The sequence below is a fragment of the Neomonachus schauinslandi genome, chromosome 5 (assembly GCF_002201575.2).
Source record: "Neomonachus schauinslandi chromosome 5, ASM220157v2, whole genome shotgun sequence".
Classification (NCBI taxonomy): domain Eukaryota; kingdom Metazoa; phylum Chordata; class Mammalia; order Carnivora; family Phocidae; genus Neomonachus; species Neomonachus schauinslandi.
In genome coordinates, this window is record NC_058407.1 from 141,091,044 (window position 1) to 141,109,686 (window position 18,643).

General features: G+C 53.7%; 2 protein-coding genes across 2 annotated transcripts in view; one reads left to right on the plus strand and one right to left on the minus strand.

The window, feature by feature from the left end:
• Positions 1–6,149, plus strand: part of DNAAF8 (dynein axonemal assembly factor 8) — a 10,221-nt gene extending 4,072 nt beyond the window's left edge. The window contains exons 4-8 of the mRNA XM_021698012.1: positions 1,179–1,293; positions 2,631–2,769; positions 4,429–4,557; positions 4,908–5,021; positions 5,804–6,149. Coding sequence (XP_021553687.1) covers positions 1,179–1,293; positions 2,631–2,769; positions 4,429–4,557; positions 4,908–5,021; positions 5,804–6,086 — 780 coding nt within the window. The 3' untranslated portion in view covers positions 6,087–6,149. The remainder of the gene's footprint in view (positions 1–1,178; positions 1,294–2,630; positions 2,770–4,428; positions 4,558–4,907; positions 5,022–5,803) is intronic.
• A 2,173-nt stretch (positions 6,150–8,322) lies between these two features.
• On the minus strand, positions 8,323–15,942 carry ZNF500 (zinc finger protein 500). The gene is made up of 5 exons (XM_044915259.1): positions 15,501–15,942; positions 13,500–13,663; positions 13,217–13,316; positions 11,663–11,771; positions 8,323–9,840 (listed from the first exon to the last, which is right to left on the minus strand). Exons 1-5 carry the CDS (start codon positions 15,900–15,902, stop codon positions 9,155–9,157), a joined length of 1,461 nt encoding a protein of 486 aa, XP_044771194.1. The 5' UTR covers positions 15,903–15,942; the 3' UTR covers positions 8,323–9,154.
• Between the last annotated feature and the right edge of the window lie 2,701 nt (positions 15,943–18,643).

Below are 18,643 nucleotides of genomic sequence, written 5' to 3' on the forward strand. Positions count from 1 at the left end.
AAAGAAAGAAAGAAAGAAAGAAAGAAAGAAAGAAAGAAAGAAAGAAAAGAAAGAAAAGAAAAGAGGGAAAAGGAAGGGAGGAAGGAAAGACAGACTAATCCAAAGCATGTTTATTAAGACAGACAACCACATGTAAGATACAGAACAAACTTTGTTAAAACATAATTCCCCAAATGGCAAAGCCCTCATTTTCATACAGAGAGTGTGAACACCTGTTAACGTTGTATTTAGCTCATTAACGAGGGAACCAGGAGGATGACAAAGCCGGTTCACAGAGATTATGAGAAACCGGGATTTTGTAAAACACTGGGGAGAAAGAAAGGGACACTGAGAAAAATTGCACATGAAGTACAAAATTGGTCAACATCCGACAAGCAGCAAAGCTGTTTGTTACCTCTGGGGTCATCTCCACGGGACAGAGAAAACCCCTGCACCTGTTTCTCAGTTTTACAAAGTCGTAACATAGGTGGGCCCTGGTCGCCTGTGGAAACCAAATTACCGCGCCCAAGAAAGGTGGGCTTGTCAGAAAAGCTCCAGCGTGACATTTAAACATTGTGCAATTCCTTTTTGCCTTATTTGCAAATTTTGATAATTTTCTTAACAACTTAGAGAAAACTGGCATCAGGTTGTACGTGAAGGTCATTTTTACCAATTCCATTCTTATCAATTGTTGTTGAAATAAGCCATTCTTTCCTTTCTGCTTGCCCCGATACACTTGTTTTCACTCACCTCTAGGGCTGCATGGAGCTGCAAGAGGGTCCCCAAGAAACACCAATTCATACTTAACTTCCTCCCTGCTCTCATCAGACTCAGACGCCCCCAGCGCTCTCTTCCAAGTCCTCCTGTGATAGCACCAGCCCAGAACAATCTGTTCCTTAAAAGAGCAAACTGTTTAAACCTCCCAACACTAAACCTGTATGAACCTAAGGAGCTTAAGACGACACTGGGTTTCCAGGCCAAACAGTCTTTGTACCAAAGACAAAAGTTTTGCTCAAAAAACGCGTAGGAAGGAGATGGCAGGAGGTGTGGGTGAGAGAGTGCCCAGGTGGGCAGGCACCTAAACCCTGGGGATTTCTAACCTGCAACAACCCTCCGTGGTTCACAGCAGCTGCGGAATCGGGCATTCCCGCCGCCAGGACCGTGCAGCTGCCTCATAATCACTGCTTTAATTATTTCAGGAACTTGAAGAGTGGGATTTGGATCACATCCTTCAGAGTCTGGCAGGGCAAGAAGGCGGCAGGGGAGATCGCGCACCTAGAGCCACGTGGTGGGCAGCTGACCGCCTGGGCCGAGGTCTGACCTTGAATGCCAGGGCCCAAATGCATCCCCACAAGCAGCTCCTTCCAGGCCCTCTCAATAAAATAGGGTCAGCCCTGCAGCCCACCATGTCCTCTCTGCTGCTCAGCCCTCACGGTCCCAAGCACATAGGTGCCAGTCCGTGGAAACTTCCATCCATCCATTCATTCACTCATTCACTCATTATATACATGACCCCTACTAGGTGTCGGGAGTGGACAAGCCCCAGAGGGGGACCTTCAGACAGGTCCCTACCCTTGACTCACACCTTTCCCTCCTGCCCACCTCCAGGGCTTCCTCCCTCTCTTTCTGGGAGCAAAGCAATCTGCAATTTGTGCTCCTTCAGCCAGCAACTGAGCACACCCTGCCTCCCCTCACCTCCCCATTGACAAAGCCAGGGGTGTGATCACCGCCACCGCATTTGTGCCCTTGCTCTGGGCAGTTCTGTAAATAAAAGGAAAGCTCCTCCCTGCCTCTGCAGCCATCCTGGGTCACAAATGTAAGTGGAGGCTGGTCTGAGGCAAAGAGCAAGGAGGTGTGGGGGTTCCAGCCTCCAATTCCAGAGCAAACCTCCTCTGTGGCTGACAGCTCCTGGTGCTGTTTCAGCATGGTTTTGTTTGTTTGTAACTTAAAGCCTTATAGCAGGATGTGGAGAAACCCTCCCTCCTGTCAGGCAGGGACTGGGCTGGGGGCTGTAACCAATATACCCTCTTTGGAGGGCAATGTGACAGAATCCATTCTCTGTTTAAAGCCACATAAGCCACATCACCCACTTACTCCACTGCTGAAGTCTATCCTAAACACACACCCCACTGGGTAAAGATGTGTATTCAGGGATGTTCGTTACAGTGCTGTTTATAATTGTGAAAATTTGGAAATGACCCATATTCAATATTCAATAGGAATCAAGCTAAATCAGTTACACCACAGAATGCTCTAAAGCTCAAATGAAGAGAATCTATGTATATTAACACAGAACTACATAATCTATTCAGTGAAAAAAAATCTATGGAGGATAATCCTGTTGCTAATTTTTTAAAAAAGTGAACACCAGAACTGTTAATTCTCGTTCCCTCTGACGAGTGGGACTTGGGAGTGAGGAAGTGAGGGAACCCGTTAATAAGTCAGTCCTACTTTACGGGGCCTGCATATATATCACTCCCCTGGTCCTGTGGAGCTGGAGATGAGGTCCACATAAAGGGCTGTGAGTGGCAGAGGGGGTGCACAGAGCGAGGTAGATCCACATGAGGGAGTCCAAGGGGTCCTAAGGCTCAGGCTGCTGTAAGTCAAACCATGGGTGTCCCCACTCAGCAGCCTCCCCGCTCTCCCATCAGACCACACCCTGCCGAACAGCCAGGACAGGCTCATGGAACAGCTCATCCTTCTGTGTGCCACACATTCCAGAGCCCCTTCTGCCTGGAAGGTGCCTGCTGACACACCTCAGGACACCATGCAGCAGGAGGCCAGGAGCAGGTGAGACTTCTGTCAGCCACAGCCTGTGTCCTCTCTGTGGAACTGGCCATGGTCTTGCAGCAAGTATCAGATCTATCCTGGGTGGGGCACTTGATGTAGAGTTCTCATTTCATCTCAAGAATCTGATCAGGTAGGTGCTATTATCTCCATTTTATAGATGGGGAAACTGAGGCTCAGAGGTTGACTTACCCAGGCCATACATGGCAGAGCTGGGACTCAAGCCCCAAAGCACCTGCTCTTGCACACCCCCTGGGAACCCTCCTTTCACCATCCACATGGCTTCCCCAGAGTAGGACCCTGCCCCTCTGGCCGCTGTTAATTAGGCCAGCCCTGGAGTCTGACCTGAGCCAGGCCAATCAGAGCCTTTCTGTGAGAATTTCCAATCTCCCTGTTTCTGGGTGGGAGCGGGAGGGCAGAGAAAGGCCAGCTGTAGTGAGAAACACTGAAGCTGGAGGGCAGAGGTGGGCACAGGTGGAGTGGGCTTCTGTTCCTGGCAACCCAGTGACCAATAGAAATATCTAGGGGTGTCTGGGTGGCTCAGTCTGTTGAGTGACCAACTCTCGGTTTTGACTCAGGTCATGATCTCGGGTTCCACACTCAGAGGGGAGTGTGCTTCCCTTCTCCCTCTCCCATTGCTCCCCCACCCCTGCTTGCACTCTCTCTCTTTCAGATAAATAAATAAATCTTAAAAAAAAGAAGGGGCGCCTGGGTGGCTCGGTCATTAAGCGGCTGCCTTCGGCTCAGGTCATGATCCCAGGGTCCTGGGTTCGAGCCCCGCATCGGGCTCCCTGCTCGGCGGGGAGCCTGCTTCTCCCTCTCCCACTCCCCCTGCTTGTGTTCCCTCTCTCGCTGTGTCTCTCTCTGTCAAATAAATAAAATCTTAAAAAAAAAAAGGAAAAAAAGCAATATCTAGACTCGTACTGTCCAATTGGTAACCACTGGCCACATGTGGCTACTGAACCCTTGAAATGTGGCTGGTGCAATGAGGAAATGAATTTTTAAAATTTATTATTATTATTTTAAAAAGATTTTATTTATTTATTTGACAGAGAGATAGAGTGCACAAGTAGGCAGAGAGGCAGGCAGAGGGAGAGGGAGAAGCAGACTCTCCACCGAGCAGGGAGCCCAATGTGGGGCTCGATCCCAGGACCCTAGGATCATGACCTGAGCCGAAGGCAGCCACCCAACTGACTGAGCCACCCAGGCGCCCCTATTTTATTTTTTTTGAAGATTTTATTTATTTGAGAGAGAGAGAGAGCATAAGCAGGGGGAGTGGCAGGCAGAGGGAGAAGCAGACTCCCCGCTGAGCAGTGAGCCCAATGAGGGGCTCGATCCCAGGACCCTGAGATCATGACCTGAGCTGAAGGCAGCCGCTTAACCAACTGAGCCACCCAGGTGCCCCAAATTTATTTTATTTTTAAATTTAATTTTAATTAGCTTACAAGTAAATTTAAAAAGCTACTTGTGGCAAATGGCTACCACACTGGGAAGCACAAATATAGAACATTTCAGTCACCAGGGACAGTCCTGTTGGACAGTGCTGGCCAAATCTTGAAGGTTGTTCTAAAGAGCAAAAGAGCAGGTGCATTTACAGGGCCTAGCTCAGGTTACACTGTAATCACCCAGAAGTGACTCAGAAACCCTGCTCTCTCATCTCAGATCTCCGAGGGAGCCAGGCTTCCAGGCCGAGCTGGGCCTGACACTGGCCAAGAGCAGGCAGCTAAGGAGCCCCGCAGAGCCTCCCACTATCTTCATCGATCTGCGGCCCTCGGAGCCATCAGACCCCAGGTCGGTGGAAAGGTACTGGGAGTGGTGACAGCCTTGCTTTGCAGTGCTCCTATTGGCCTCAGGAGGAGCAGGTGCTCATACAGGTGGGAGTCGCACTGGTGTGGGCTAGTCCCAGAGCACTGCTCAGTGGAGAAGTGCTGTTAGCCAGGAGCTGAGCCTGGCCGACAATCCCACTTGGTCCCATCAGCAGGCTCTCCCTGCAGGGAGGGAAGAACCCAGGCGGAGCTCTAAGCAGAGTCTGGGCTTTGGTACATGGCCCTGGGGTGTGTCCCTCCACCTCTTGGCAGGAAATCCCAGGGGCCTGGGTGGCCTGGGGCACATTCCGTGAAGCCAGCTTTCTTCTCCTCCAGCTCCAGCCTCAGCTCCAGCTCCTCTGACAGCGAGGAGGAGGAAGAGGCTACAGTGGCCCGCAGAGACCAGCAGGGCCCAGCCAAGCAGAAGAGTCCTTCCTCCCGCCGCCTACGGTAACCACCAAGGGGCTCCCATCACCTGGGGATGTCCCGTCCCTGCTTTCCACAGCAAGCCCTCAGCCTGGCACACTGAACATTTGTGCTTTCAGCTCTGTCTTGCACCCATAAGGCTAGCACGTGTGGGTCTGGTGGGGGGTCTAGGAGGTGGCCCACGGGAGCCCACTTGGGGCCCAGCCTGGAATGCTGTCCTCCCGACATCACCAAGGACACCTTAGTTCACTCCTGAGAAGGGATAAGTACTTTCCTTCTGAAAAGTAGCTGCCCAAATTGATTTGCTCCTTACTCCCGATAGCACTGGAAATGAAGTTGTTGGGATGGAATGAAGTGATGCTTGTTGGCTAGAAATGAAAGGCCTGGGTGAAGGAAGCAGTGTCCCATTCAGAGAAGGCCAGCTCCCCACCGTGCAGAGGCCCCACATGGTGGTCCTAGGGCCACTCAGACTTATATGCTGTATCTATTGTTTTTGGAATTGCAAAGCCTGTAGATCCTATCCTCTGGGAAGGTCAGAGTCAAATGCAGCTTTTCCTCTAAAGTGGTACATGATTAGGCATATAGGAAAAAAGAAGAAAAATCTGAGTTGAGAAGCGTCACACGAGTGGGCTCCCAGAAGCCTTAAACATGCTAACATGCCCTGTGACTCAGCATGGGCTGAGAGGCCAAAATCTCTCACTTACCGTCTTGAGAACCAGGGAACACGCTTCTGGAAGCACTCTGGCCCTTTCCTGTGGGGAGGTCTGGCTCCACTTGGTGTTGATTGATCGTTTCTTGTGTCACAGGGACTGCACCGGGAAGAGTCAGCTTCTCCAGCAGCTCAGGGCATTTCGGGAGGGGACAGCTCAGCCCAATTTGCCTGCCACTGGGGGTCCCAGTGTCCAGAAGGCTCAAGTCCCTGAAGATTCAGCCAGCTCCACAACTGGAAGGAAGCAACATATACCAGCCTGGGCCGAGCAGCAGAGCACCCAGGCCAGACGCCCAGGGGGAGGTCCCAGGGCGCTAGGGGACACTCTTGGGCCAGGGACAGCCAGGGAGGCCCTGGTGCCTCCCCTGGGCCAACTGTAGCTGTGTCCTGGACCAGATGGGAGAAGGAGCTGGGCGGAATGATTCCACTCTCCATCCACATGCCTGGGCCCCTGGCTCTCCCTTGTTTCCGAGAGAAGGTGCTTCTTCTGCAGCACGGGGACCCTCAGGCTGTGGGGCAGATCATTCTGTGCACTTAGAGCAAAGATGCCAGAACACAGTTGTACACAGAGCAGGACAACAGCGCCTGGGAAGCAGACCCCACCGAGAGCACGGTCCGTGCCAACAGGGGGACTGTCGGGCGTTTTCTCTCCCGTGTCTGCACTCTTCTCTGTTATTGCCATCATGCAAGCTCTTTATAAAACTAAAACTCAAGTAAAACATATTTAGAGAATTTCAGGGTTTAGAGAAAGGGTCTTGGAAGAGAATTGAGCCTGATCTTCTGGGTCCCTGGCTGCTTGCTATTTATGTGCCTAAATGCACACACCACCCGCTCTCTCTCACACACCAAATGGACTCTTTGATAAATGGGGGAAGACTGAAGGTTTTTTTCTTTAACCAAGATACAAAGGCACACATCTGTTTTAGGGTCCTTCCAAACTATGGGTGGAGTTGACCTTTCCACAGAGATAGAGTACTGAGTGTCCTGACACCCAAACAGTCCCCATGGAACAGAGTGGCGCCCGGCCTTGTGGAGGACATCTTCTCGTTACTTTGCAAACATCACCCCCCACCGCCCATTTTCAGAGTCCTTTCGTATTGTTCTCAGCCCTGCTGTCCCCAACAGGCTGAAGCCCTGATCTGTGGGCACCTCTGTTTTCTCGTCAACTTGTTTCTGAGATTCTGCTTCTCAGAGTCTCTGCCCCGCTCCGCCCTGCCTGCCCCATGGGAAAAGCAGTCATCTCGAGTCCCCCTGTGACATGGGCTCAGTGGCTTGGTAGGGTCCTTGGCATTTGGGCACGTGTCCCAGGATTCAGCTGGGGTCACCACCTGTTAGCATGCGTTGAGGATGGGCAAGGGTCTCTTTCCATCAAGCCCTGCACCAGGCAAGGCAGGCTCTGCCTGGCCTCAGCTAGTCATGATCAGGGCCACAGACCTCACTTGATATGGCCATGGGGGCCCCTACAGCAGCCCCCACCCACAACGATGAGGGGTCAGGGGCAAGGCAGCTTCCACCAAGGCCACAGGAAGCCCTGGGTGGGCCTACTGGCAGGGCAGTTAACCACACTGTGTCACGTGGGCTCCCGGGTCTTGCCCATCTGTGAAAGTCCCTCACCCTCTGCTCCAGGGCATGTGCAGTGTGGTCAGGGCTCAGGCAGTGGGCAAGGCAGACTAAACGTGACCACCTCCACCCATGCAGCCTGTAGGAGCAATGGCCAGCTTTTCTTCCTTTGAACCCATTTTCCGCATGTCTACCCCTTTTAACGTCAGAAGTTCATTAAGAATGTTTTACAAAGTGAGAGAAAATAAACTCTTTGTTCTAAGTTCAACTGGGTGAACGACCATTAAGGCAAGCCGAGAGGATGATGTGGTAGTTCTGCCACCTGGACAAGGTGCTGGAAGCACTCAGGACCTCAGTTTCCCATCTATAAAAGGAGAGTCACAAAAGCCCTATGTCCTAGGACTGTGTGAGAGAATATTCTGGAACAGGTACTAATGGGCCCAGGTCCCAGGCCAGGAAGTGGGCGGCCGGTGGCCTCCAGCACCAGCCTGGACATGACAGAAGTGAGCCCGCAGACTCACGGCCGCATAGGGAAGGAGAGTGGTCGGCAAAGCCAGGCGTGCTCAAGAGCCCTGGAAGCTGGCCTAGAAGGTCAAACCATGCTTCAACTGAGTGGCCCCCTTCTCTGGAGAACACACCAGGCAGAGCACACGAGGCCAGAGGAACCGACTTTATTAAGGGAACCGAGAATAGATCACGTACCCTGGAACATGGGTTATGCTGAAAGGTGGAAAATACCTACAGTGATTGGGTGACCAACAGAATGGAGCACAGTATGAGGCCCAAGGCAACCCCGCCATGGGAAACTGCCACACTCCCTGCATGGAATGTTCCAGAACCAAGGGGTTTTAGCAGCTGCTCCAAGACTCCAGTGATGATGAAACGAAACCAGGACTCTCTACCGCTCCCCTCAGCTGCCCAGGACACAGTGGATGTGAACAGATCAGAAAGACCAAGTGGGGCAGCCAAGGCTGCCTCTGTCCTGGCCACTTGGGGCTGGAGCAAAGGCAACCCTGGACTCCTGCCCTGGGGACAGATGGCAAGGCTGGTCCAATCCACAGGCTTCCTCATGGGCCGGGGAGGCTGGAAGATGGGGTATCAGGGAAGCGTTCCCACACCAGGCATTCATCCTTTAAAACAGCCATGGATCTATGAAGGCGACCCCCACCTCACCCCACTGCCCCGCTGACACCACAGGGATACAGAAAAAGCCCCCACAGGCTACATACTGGGTGTGGCAAGGCTGGAGGGGAAGGTGGGAGGCCAGGGAAGGCTGGGGTATGTTAACACTGCATGGAACTGGAGCTTTGGAGGCTTCCCTGAAGTGGGCTGATAAGCGTCCCCAGCTTCACGTCCACCCACAACCTCAGCATGTGCCCTTATTTGGAAACAGGGTCTATGCAGATGTAATTGAGATGAGGTCATTCTGGATCGGGGGCCCTAAATCGAATAACTGTGCCCTTAAAAGAGGACACCAGAGCAGAGGCAGAGGCGGGACTGATGTGGCCACAAACCAAGAACACCAGGGACGCCGGGAACACGAGAAGCCATGAGAGAGGCGTGGGACAGTCTCTCCCATCAGGGCCTCCAGAAGGAAGCAGCCCTGCCCACATCTTGGGTTTGGCCTTCTGGCCTCCTAAACGGTGAGAATCCATCCCTGGGGTGGTGAGCCACCCAGGCTGTGGTCACCTGGACGGCGGCCCCAGGACCCAGGTCCACCTGCTGCATGTCCAGCCACCACTGCTGAACTCAGTGCCCGGATTCTTCCCTCGGCCTGGGCACCTGAAATGTCCCACAGCCATCGGCTGGGCCCCCACCAGGAGCAAACGGGGTCAGTCTGAAATGCCTTCAGATTAGGGTTCTAGTTCCAAGACAGTAACCAGCAGCTTCATGAACTCTGACCTCGAAATTCTGAATGGGACTCCGGAGGTGGGCAGCTCAACGAGTGGCGGCTGGGCTTCAGCCCGGGGGCCTCCTGGAGCCGCGCCGTGGGGCTCTGCAGGCCCGGCAGGCGCTGCTCACCGCTGTGGGTCCGCTGGTGTTTGTGCAGGTCTGTGCCCCGGCGAAAGCCCCTGCCACAGGCCTGGCACACGAAGGGCTTCTCGCCCGCATGTGTCCTCCGGTGCGCGCTGAAGTGGGAGCTGTTGCTGAAGCGCTTCCCACACTCAGCACAGGCGTAAGGCCGCTCCCCAGTGTGCATCCGGCGGTGGATGACCAGGCTGGAGCTCTGGCTGAAGCGTTTGCCGCACTCGGCGCACGCGTAGGGCTTCTCGCCCGTGTGGACCCTCTGGTGCGTGCTGAAGTTGGAGCGGTCACTGAAGCCCTTCCCACACACCTGACACTTGTAGGGCCGCTCCCCGGTGTGCGTGCGCTGGTGCTTGGTCAAGTGGGACGTTTTGCTAAAGCCTTTGCCGCACTCGGGGCACGTGTACGGCTTTTCGACTCGTCGCGGTCCTCCTCTTTCCAGAGGCTGCTCAGTCCCGGCCATGCCCCTGACCAGCTCTCGGTCCCGCTCCCTTCCCATTGACACGTCCTCCAGGGTGTCCTGTCCATCCTCAAGTTGTGGCCCAAGCCCTGGGACACAGAAAACACAGTCCATGAGGCCTTCACAGGGAGAGGGGAGGCTTCCAATAAGAAGGCAGAGGCTGGGCGGCTGTCCCATCTGAGGAACATGAGAGCGAGCCTCAGAGCACTTAGCAGGGGAGTGTCAGACCCTGAACAGAGATAATGAACCATGGCCAGCAGCTCATGAAACCCTCACAACGCCAGTGAAGTGCGTGCCGTTACTGTCCCATTGTTAAGACGAGGACGTTGAGGAACTTACCCAGAGTCACTGGGCTAGTAAGTTATAGGACGGGCTCTGGAGTCTGGGCTCATAACCTCTAGGCCAGGGGTTCTTACCCAGGGGCAATGGTGGCCTTCAGAGGGCACTTGGCAATGTCTTAAGACATTTTTGGTTGTCACAACTGGGGAGAAGAATGTTGCAAATGGCATCTAGTGGGTGGAAGCCAGGGATGCTGGTGAACATCCTATAGCTCACTAGATGGCATCATAACAGAGAATTCTACAGCCCCAATGTCAACAGTGTTTTGGTGTTTAACTAAACAGTGGTACCACAGCCAGGCTAAATAACCTCTCAGGATGTCATCTGTAGATCTGCTTAACATCTACAATCAGCTGACTGTAAATAAAGCAGATCACCCTCCACACTGTGGGTGGGCCTCATCTAGTCAGTTGAAGGCCTTAAGAGCAGGACCTGAGGTTTCCCAGGGAGGGGCAGAGGGAGAGAGAGAATCCTAAGCAGGCTTCTTTTCCGGCATGGAGCCCCTTGCAGGCCTTGATCTTACAACTCTGAGATCATGACCTGAGCTGAAATCAAGTTGGACACTTAACCAACTGAGCCACCCAGGTGCCTCCCCCAGAGAAGGAATTCTGCCTCGAGACTGTAATACACAAATCCTGCCTGGGTTTCCAGTCAGCTGGGTGGCCTGCAGATATCAGACTCAGGACTGCAACATCAACTCTCATTCGAATTTCTAGCCTGCGGGCCTGTCCTACGATTTTAGGCTTGTCAGCATCCACAATCCTATGAGCCAATTCCTTAAAATAAATGTCTTAACTTACACACACACACACACACACACACACACACACACACACACACTATTGGTTTTGTCTGTCTGAAGAAACCCAACTGATACAAAGAAGCATCTCAATTCCTTCAGAACCTGTTTCAGGGAGTGAATGGGTATCTGGAGTGTCAAGATGAGCTGAGCGGGAAGAGCAGAAGGAATAGTGTTGGGTGGTGAACTGGGGCTGGTGGGGTAAGGAGAGGCTGTGGATGGCCAAGGCCTTGCCAGAAGCAGCTCTACCCACGGGGGCCGTGGGCAGCACAGAGGCCAAGGTCAAACTGGACCAACCATGTGCGTGAAGGAACAAAAGAATAAGGAACCCAAGACATCTGTGGGCACCTGCCTGGGATAAGGCGAGCAGCCATACTCTCCCCACTGCAGCTGGGCCCCTGACGGGTCACCAGCAACCTTGGCTGTGCAGGCTGCACTCAGCTGGTTGCTGAGCGGACTCTCCAGGGAACACCCCTGGCCCACTGAACCCACCCAGCAACAGGGTGTGAGTTCTTATTTCACCATGCTCCCCAGTGATTCCTCGGGCCACTGCAGCCTGAGAACTGTTGAACTGGCTTTTGTAAGTGGTGCGGAGACATGGGAGATACAGAGCAGGGATATGCTGGGCCTAGGGTGCCTGAGGCCCACATACAACTATTGGGAAATGCCGAGCTGGCCAGAGCCAGCCTAAGGGAAGGAGCCACCCTCCCTGAGACTGGCCCACTTCAGACATGCCACTGATGAGCAGTGGCCAGGGTCTCTCTGCATGTTACCCCCGTGTTCCGGCAGCACGTCCCAGCTGCAGTCCCGCTGAGCCGGGTCCACGCACTCCCACTCCTCCTGGGATAGGTATGCCGCCATGTCCTCCAAGGTCACTGGCACCTGCTGGAATGCAAGCCACTCAGTCCTATGCCACAGCTCCGTCACGTGGGCCAGACTGGTGGGCTCGCCCACCCCCTCCACCTGTATCACAATGGCAGGTCCTGCTTTGCCTCCCCCCACTTCCTCTCTCCAACACTTTCCCTCTCCATATGCTGTTGTCTAGCCCTCCTCCTCAGGCTCCGCTCACAGAACGGCTGAATCCTGCTCCCTGGGAGGACACCATCACCACCACCCTGTCCCACTGCTGCTGCGCCAGAGACAGTGTGGACAGATTCACTGTCTGGAACAGCTGGTTCCACTGCATGCTCAGCCACCGGGCCCACGTTTCCCAGGGGACAAGTCAGGCATGCCCTGCCTCGGCTGAACCAGCCCTGGGACCCGGGGCGGGTGGGGGAGGGTGTCTTGGGAACTTCAGGATGCCTGTAGTCCAGTCGTTCCAAATCTGGCACCAGAATGACCTGAGCAGCAGATTAAAACCCAAGCAAACAATGTCTAGAAGAGACAAATCCGTAGAGACAGAAAGTAGGTTGCCATGGGCTGGGAAAGGGGGAATAGGGGTGCTACTAATAGGTAAGGGGTGTCCTGGGGAGGAAAGTGTTTTGAGGACTGTGATGATGGTTGCATAACTCTATAAATACGCTAAACGCTATGCACTCTAAATAGCTAAGCTGCGTGGTATGTGAATTATACCTCAATAAAGCTGTTATTTTTAAATAAGATTTATTTATTTATTTTAGAAAGAGGGAGGGTTAGGCAACTGCCTTCAGCTCAGGTCATGATCCCGGGGTCCTGGGATCGAGTCCCACATCGGGCTCCCCCTGCTCTGCGGGAAGCCTGCTTCTCCCTCTCCCTCTGCCTGCGACTCCCCCTGCTTGTGTTCCCTCTCTTTTTCTCTCTGCCAAATAAATAAATAAAATCTTAAAAGAAAAAAAAAGAAAGAGTGAGAGTGAGCATGAGCAGGTGAAGGAGCAGAGGGAGGGAAAGAGAGAATCTCAAGCAGACTCCCCATTGAGCACAGAGCCTGATATAGGGCTTGATCTCATGAACCTGAGATCATGACCTGAGCCGAAATCAAGAGTCGGATGCTTAACCAACTGAGCCACCCAGGCGCCCCTCAATAAAGCTGTTATTTAAACAAACAAGCAAAGGAGACTCCAATTCCAGGCCTGGGCTGGGGGAGGAATCTATATTTTTACCCAGAGTCTAGCGCCCAGCTGGGTTTGAAGCAATTGCCCCAGCTCACCATTAAGCCCCAGAATCCTCTAGGATACACCTAATACCCAGATGGCATCTAAGAGAAGACTTTCAGGAGGAGAAAGTTGGGGTAAAGGGGTCATTCCACGAAGGAACAGCTCTGAGAGCTGGACCTGGCACGGGAGAGAAGTGTTCCCATAACAGAGGCAGGGGACACACAGGGATGCTGCAGATCAGGAACACCCACTCACCCGGGACCAGGATGAAATGAAGGACGTGGCCGATGCCGCCGTCTCCTGAGGCTGGGAGGCCGCTGGGCCTGGGGAAAAAGCACAGAGTTGCCAGAGAAGGCCACACAGCCCACCCATGCACACGGTAGCAAAGCCCAGACAGGTGTAACTACTCCCCACCTATGCTCAGCTCCCAGGTAAGAACGTGTCCTTCCCACGTGCACAGAGGCCCAGCCTCCTGTGACACCCCTTTCCCTCTGCCTCCTTCCCCTAAAGAGCTTCTTTCATCTAGAGGGATGGCTACTCACCCCTCTTTGGTCTGTGGCTCCGCTGGGCTGGGGCCTGCTGGCTGGAGCATCCAGACCCTTCCTCCAGAGACAGCTCCTCTGGTCTGGCCTCCACTTGGTGTTTCAAGCACTGTTCTCCTGTCCCGTGGGACAGTGCATCATCAGGGAGCACCTCCAGGCCCTGAATGCAGACAGAGATCTGCCCACCAGCTCCCAGAAGGTTGGGAGAAAACCCACAAGGTTCCCAACCACTCCTGTCTCAGGCACCCCTGGCCATCCTCCTGTTCCCAGGCTCTGACCAGCTGTGCCTCACCTCCCCCACGCCCAGGGCTTCCTCCCCCTGCCTGCCCCCATGGCCCTCCACATGCCACACAATCCTCCCTCCAAACACGCTGGGAGAAGGAACGTGAGCTGGGAAGAGGTCAGGCTCCCAATCGGGACAAAGTGAGACCTGCTCTGTCCCTGAGTGAGTCTCCCCGGTCTCTCCCCCTCACACTGTCCTGGTGTCCTTGTCACACTCTTCCCCTTCCTTCCTCGGTACTCCCTATAGACCTGGGCCAGGAGGACCCTGAATCAGGTCTCATTTCGGAAGTTCGCACTATTGCATGTGCTATGCTTTTTGAAGTCACCTACAAGTGCTCTGAAACAATCTAATTCCCAATTCCAGAGACGGTGAATAGGATGAACTTGGGTCTCAGTTTACTGAGCTCTGCAACAGTACTTAGGACAAGAAACATCCCCAGGAAACTGTGAAACCAGCACCAGGGACCCCTGCGTCAGGCTCAACATTGCACACCTCTAAGAGGAGACAGTCCCCAGAGGTTATGAGGTGCACAGAGACAGAGGGAAGCCATGCTAAGAACCCCAATGCCAAGGCTGGAGGGGCTGGGAAAGGATCCTGAGTTCTTACTGGCCACCAAGATAGCAGGATTTGCTTACTGCAATCAACTCATACTGTGATCAAGTTTGGGGGGATGTGTCTATCCTGATGGACAAAAAGAAAAGTATGTGGCCAATGGCACTAACACAGGGAGAAAGGCCACCTGTCCATATCTGCCAAATATTTAACCTGGAAAACTAATCTAATCTAAGCAAGAGGAATTTGTAAGACTTCCCACTCCTCAAATTCTGTTAGAAGCTGGGAATGTGCCCTAGAGCAGTGCTGTCCACAGAACCTTCCATGACAACAAAGTGTCCTGTCTTCACTGTCTAGTACCCAGTACAGTGACCACTGGCGACATCTGACGACTACACCCTTGAAATGGGGCCGGTATGACTTAGGAACTACATCTGACGTTTTATTTAGTTTTAATTTAAAAAAATCAGATGTGAGAGGAGCCTGAGTGGCTCAGTCGGTTAAGCGGCTGCCTTCGGCTCAGGTCATGATCCCAGGGTCCTGGGTTCGAGCCCCACATCGGGCTCCCTGCTCGGTGGGAGGCCTGCTTCTCCCTCTCCCTCTCCCCCTGCTTGTGTTCCCTCTCTCGCTGTCTCTCTCTGTCAAATAAATAAATAAATAAAATCTTTAAAAAACAAATCATATGTGGCTGGTCGCCACTGCATAGGATGACACAGCTCTAGAGAGGCTGGGGACATGTGGGGGCTCTAAGCAGAGCACCCACCAGCCCCTGCTTTTTCTTCCTAGTGCTCCTCATTTTGGGATCTCATCAATGCCCAGGGCCCTGCCTGGGAAGGTCTCCAGCCTCCCTCCCATCAAAACCTGTGTCTGGCCTCCACTGGGATGATGTTAACAAAACAACCCACACAGCTCAGAGAGGGCTAGTGGGGCTACATGTGCTCAGTCAACAGGTTTACACCCATTGGCCCAGGCTGAGAAATACTTTGCAGTGTCTTCTTCAATTCACAGGAGCAGGCAGCCCCAATCCCCCCACCCACAATGACCAAGGCAGGCCATGGCTCCAGAGCCCAAGGGATTTCCAAATGCAGACCTCAGGAGCAGGGCCCTGAGGTCTTGGGGGCCCCGTTTCCTCACCTCAAGGCCAAATTGCCCCCCACCTCACCCGCTGCCTCTGTTTCCTGGGCTCCCGCTGCAGCCCTTCCACGAGGACCACGGCCTCCTCACCACTCTCCGGCTGCTGCTCCCGCACCCGGGCCTGGATCTCCCCTGGCAGCACCATCAGGAACTGCTCCAGCACCAGCAGCTCCAGGATCTGCTCCTTGGTGCGCAGTTCAGGCCGCAGCCAGCGGCAGCAGAGCTCCCAGAGGCGGCTCAGGGCCTCCCGGGGCCCGGCCACCTCCTGATAACAAAAGAGCCGGAAGAGCTGGCGAAACGTCTCAGGGCTGGGGTCTTCCGACTCCAGGGAGGGCTCCTCTTCCCAGCAGAAATCCTCCTCTACCTTCACGATCAGGATCTCGTCTTGCTCCAGGGGTGGTGGAGGCTGGAGACCAGGTGTGGCTGCCATTGTCTGGGGCAGGTCTCGCTTTCTTGTGCCTCAGGGCTCAAACTTGTCTCTCCCTATACTTCTGGCCGGACACTGGAAATGATGTTTGCAGGGCTCTGTGGAGAAACAATAAATCATTTGGGTGCAGTGTTAGGGCTAGATAAACATCTACCCATAAGGCCCTGCTCTTGCCCCAGAGCCAACTCAGCCTCATTGGCAAAAGAAAAGGACTGCGGTAAATCAAGGCATTCTTGCTGCTACCCTCATGCTAATTCCCGGGCAAGTTACTCAAACTCTCGAGGCCTTGGTTCCTCATTCAAAAAGTAGAGAGAGGGGCACCTGGGTGGCTCAGTTGTTGTGTTTGCTCAGGTCATGATCCCAAGGTCCTGGGATGGAGCCCCACATCCGGCTCTCTGCTCAGCAGGAAGCCTGCTTTTCCCCTCCCAATCCCCCTGCTTGTGTTCCTGCTCCTGCTCTCTCTCTCCCTGTCAAAGAAATAAAATCTTAAAAAAGCAAAACAAAACAAAAAGCAGAGAGAATGATATCCCTACACAGGCTGCTGAGAGGACTAAACCGATTTTTTTAAAAAAAGATTTTATTTATTTGACAGAGACACAGAGAGAACAGAAACACAAGCAGGGGGAGTGGGAGAGGGAGAAGCAGGCTTCCCGCTGAGCAGGGAGCCCGATGCGGCGCTAGATCCCAGGACCCTGGGATCATGACCCGAGCCGAAGGCAGACGCTTAACGACTGAGCCACCCAGGCGCCCCTAAACCGATTTTTGGAAAGGGTCTTCCGCATTGCCTGGAACGGGGTCAGAGTTCGAGAAATGCGGTTTTCATTATCACGGTAGGCCCGTTTGGGCTGGGGTCCCTTTGGAAATACGGTGAGAACCAGGGCCTCCTCTGCCCAGGAGGACGCGGATTCTGTCACGACCTGACCCCCGATTTTGGGCTCGGCAAGCCTCGAAGGCCCGCCGGGTACCCCCGCCTGGATGGTCACCATGGCCTCTCCAACTCCAGGGTGCTGGGAGGGTTGGGAGTCCCCGGCCGGGCTGCGTTCCCCGGTCTCGTCCTCAGGTGGAGGGTGAGCGGTGGCCCAGACCGAGCACGAACCCGGGCTCTGACGCGGGCCGCGGGATGGAAGCTCGAGCCGGGACCCCGAGCCCGCACTCACCGGCAGCGCGGCAGGCCGGGCTGGAAGCAGGACCGTAGGCGCGGGGGTACAGCCGGCAAGCTGTCCACGACGAGACCGACAAACCCTCAGAACAAACACACCAGACCGGTCCTAGCGAGCCACGGGCTCAGCCCGCTGTGGGCGGGCCCACCGGAGCACTGTGGGTAATATAGTCCTCGTCCCATTGGCCGAGCTGGCTGTCGAGTGTGGGAATGAGCCGGGATATGCCGGTCAACGGGGGGCATTGTGGGCAACGTAGTTCTTGAAAGGCTGGCCGACCAGCTGTAAGGAGATGAGAGCGAGACCGCGTGGGCGGGCCCACGGGAGGCATTGTGGGTAAGGTAGTCTTGGCAGCTTCAGTGAGCAGGCGAGGGTTTCGCGGCTTCGCAGGTTATGGGCCATCCTCCCCGCGTCCTTTCCATCCGCCCTCCCCTGGCCTGAGAAAAGTACACTGTGGGAAGGGATTTGTGAATTTACATTTCTACTTACATGGTACTTTGTACGTACCAGGCTCTGTTCTAAGTACTTTCCAATAATTAACAATTCATCTTTCAAACAACCATGGGAGGTAGGTACTTTTAGCAATATTTTATAGATGAGGAAAGGAGACACACAGAGGTTCAATGACCTGCCCGAGGTCACACATACTCAGTAAGTGTGCGATGAGGTTGGAACCCAGGCATCTGTCCTAGTCCACCTCCTTAATTTTAGAGACTAGTTAATGAAGACACAGAAAGTTACTTGCTTGGGGCATCTTGGGTACCAATTGCTTATTTCTTTTATTTGTTAATTTAATCAATATTTATTGGGCTCTGCTTTGTACCAAGCGGGCACCTGAACAGGAGGTGAACTAGACAGACAGTCCCTGGTGTTGCTGTCCCGCCTGGGAGAGACTAAGCCTGGCCTTTAAGCAGGTAAAGAGTCATGGTGAGGGTTACCCGACTAGCATATCATAAGTGCTTCATAAACATCGTCACTGACATAAGGACCCAGCGATTCATGAGTCCTTCAACTCTGGCATCCCCAGACCTAGCACCTTACCCCATCTTCCCACTAGCTTTTCTTCCCACCCTACTCTCCATTCTCTCTCATGTTTCATTTTTCCCACTACAGCCAATATTGTTTTTATTGTGAGCACCGAGCAGGTGTGCAAGGGGGAACTTCAAACAAGTCACAGGAAGTATGTAGCAGGGGAGGAAGAAGACAGAACAAATAAAGTGGGAGAAGGAAAAGGAGGAAAACAGAAGAGGCTGGTGGAGAATCTGAGGGAAAATCAGCAGGTTCTATAGGACTGCATGACCATGATCTGATTGCAGAGCATGCTGGGTTGTGTGTAAGGCAGTGGAGAGGTGTGGGGACGCCAGCATTTTCAAAGCTGTGCCGTGCCTTTCCCTTTCTAACTCCCTCCTGGTTAGCTGAGGGGACCGGGCATCTTCTCCTCAGAGACTTGCTCATTAGCAAGTCTATGTAGTGACCAAGGCCTGGTTGATGTAGCCCTGGCCCTCTCCTGTCTGGGCAATTTTCAGTGACTACAACCAACAGAGATTTAAAGGACAAATTTCAGCTTTGCTCAGGATTTTGTGGTTT

Bases quoted from the DNA above. Each gene is read 5' to 3' on its own strand.
- ZNF500 (XM_044915259.1), bottom strand. From the start codon at position 15,902: ATGGCAGCCACACCTGGTCTCCAGCCTCCACCACCCCTGGAGCAAGAC. The intron at 13,664-15,500 runs GTGAGGTGGGGG...GTCTGCATTCAG, and splicing joins CCAGGAAACAGAGGCAGCGG to GGCCTGGAGGTGCTCCCTGA. The intron at 9,841-11,662 runs GTAACATGCAGA...TCTGTGTCCCAG, and splicing joins CGTGCTGCCGGAACACGGGG to GGCTTGGGCCACAACTTGAG.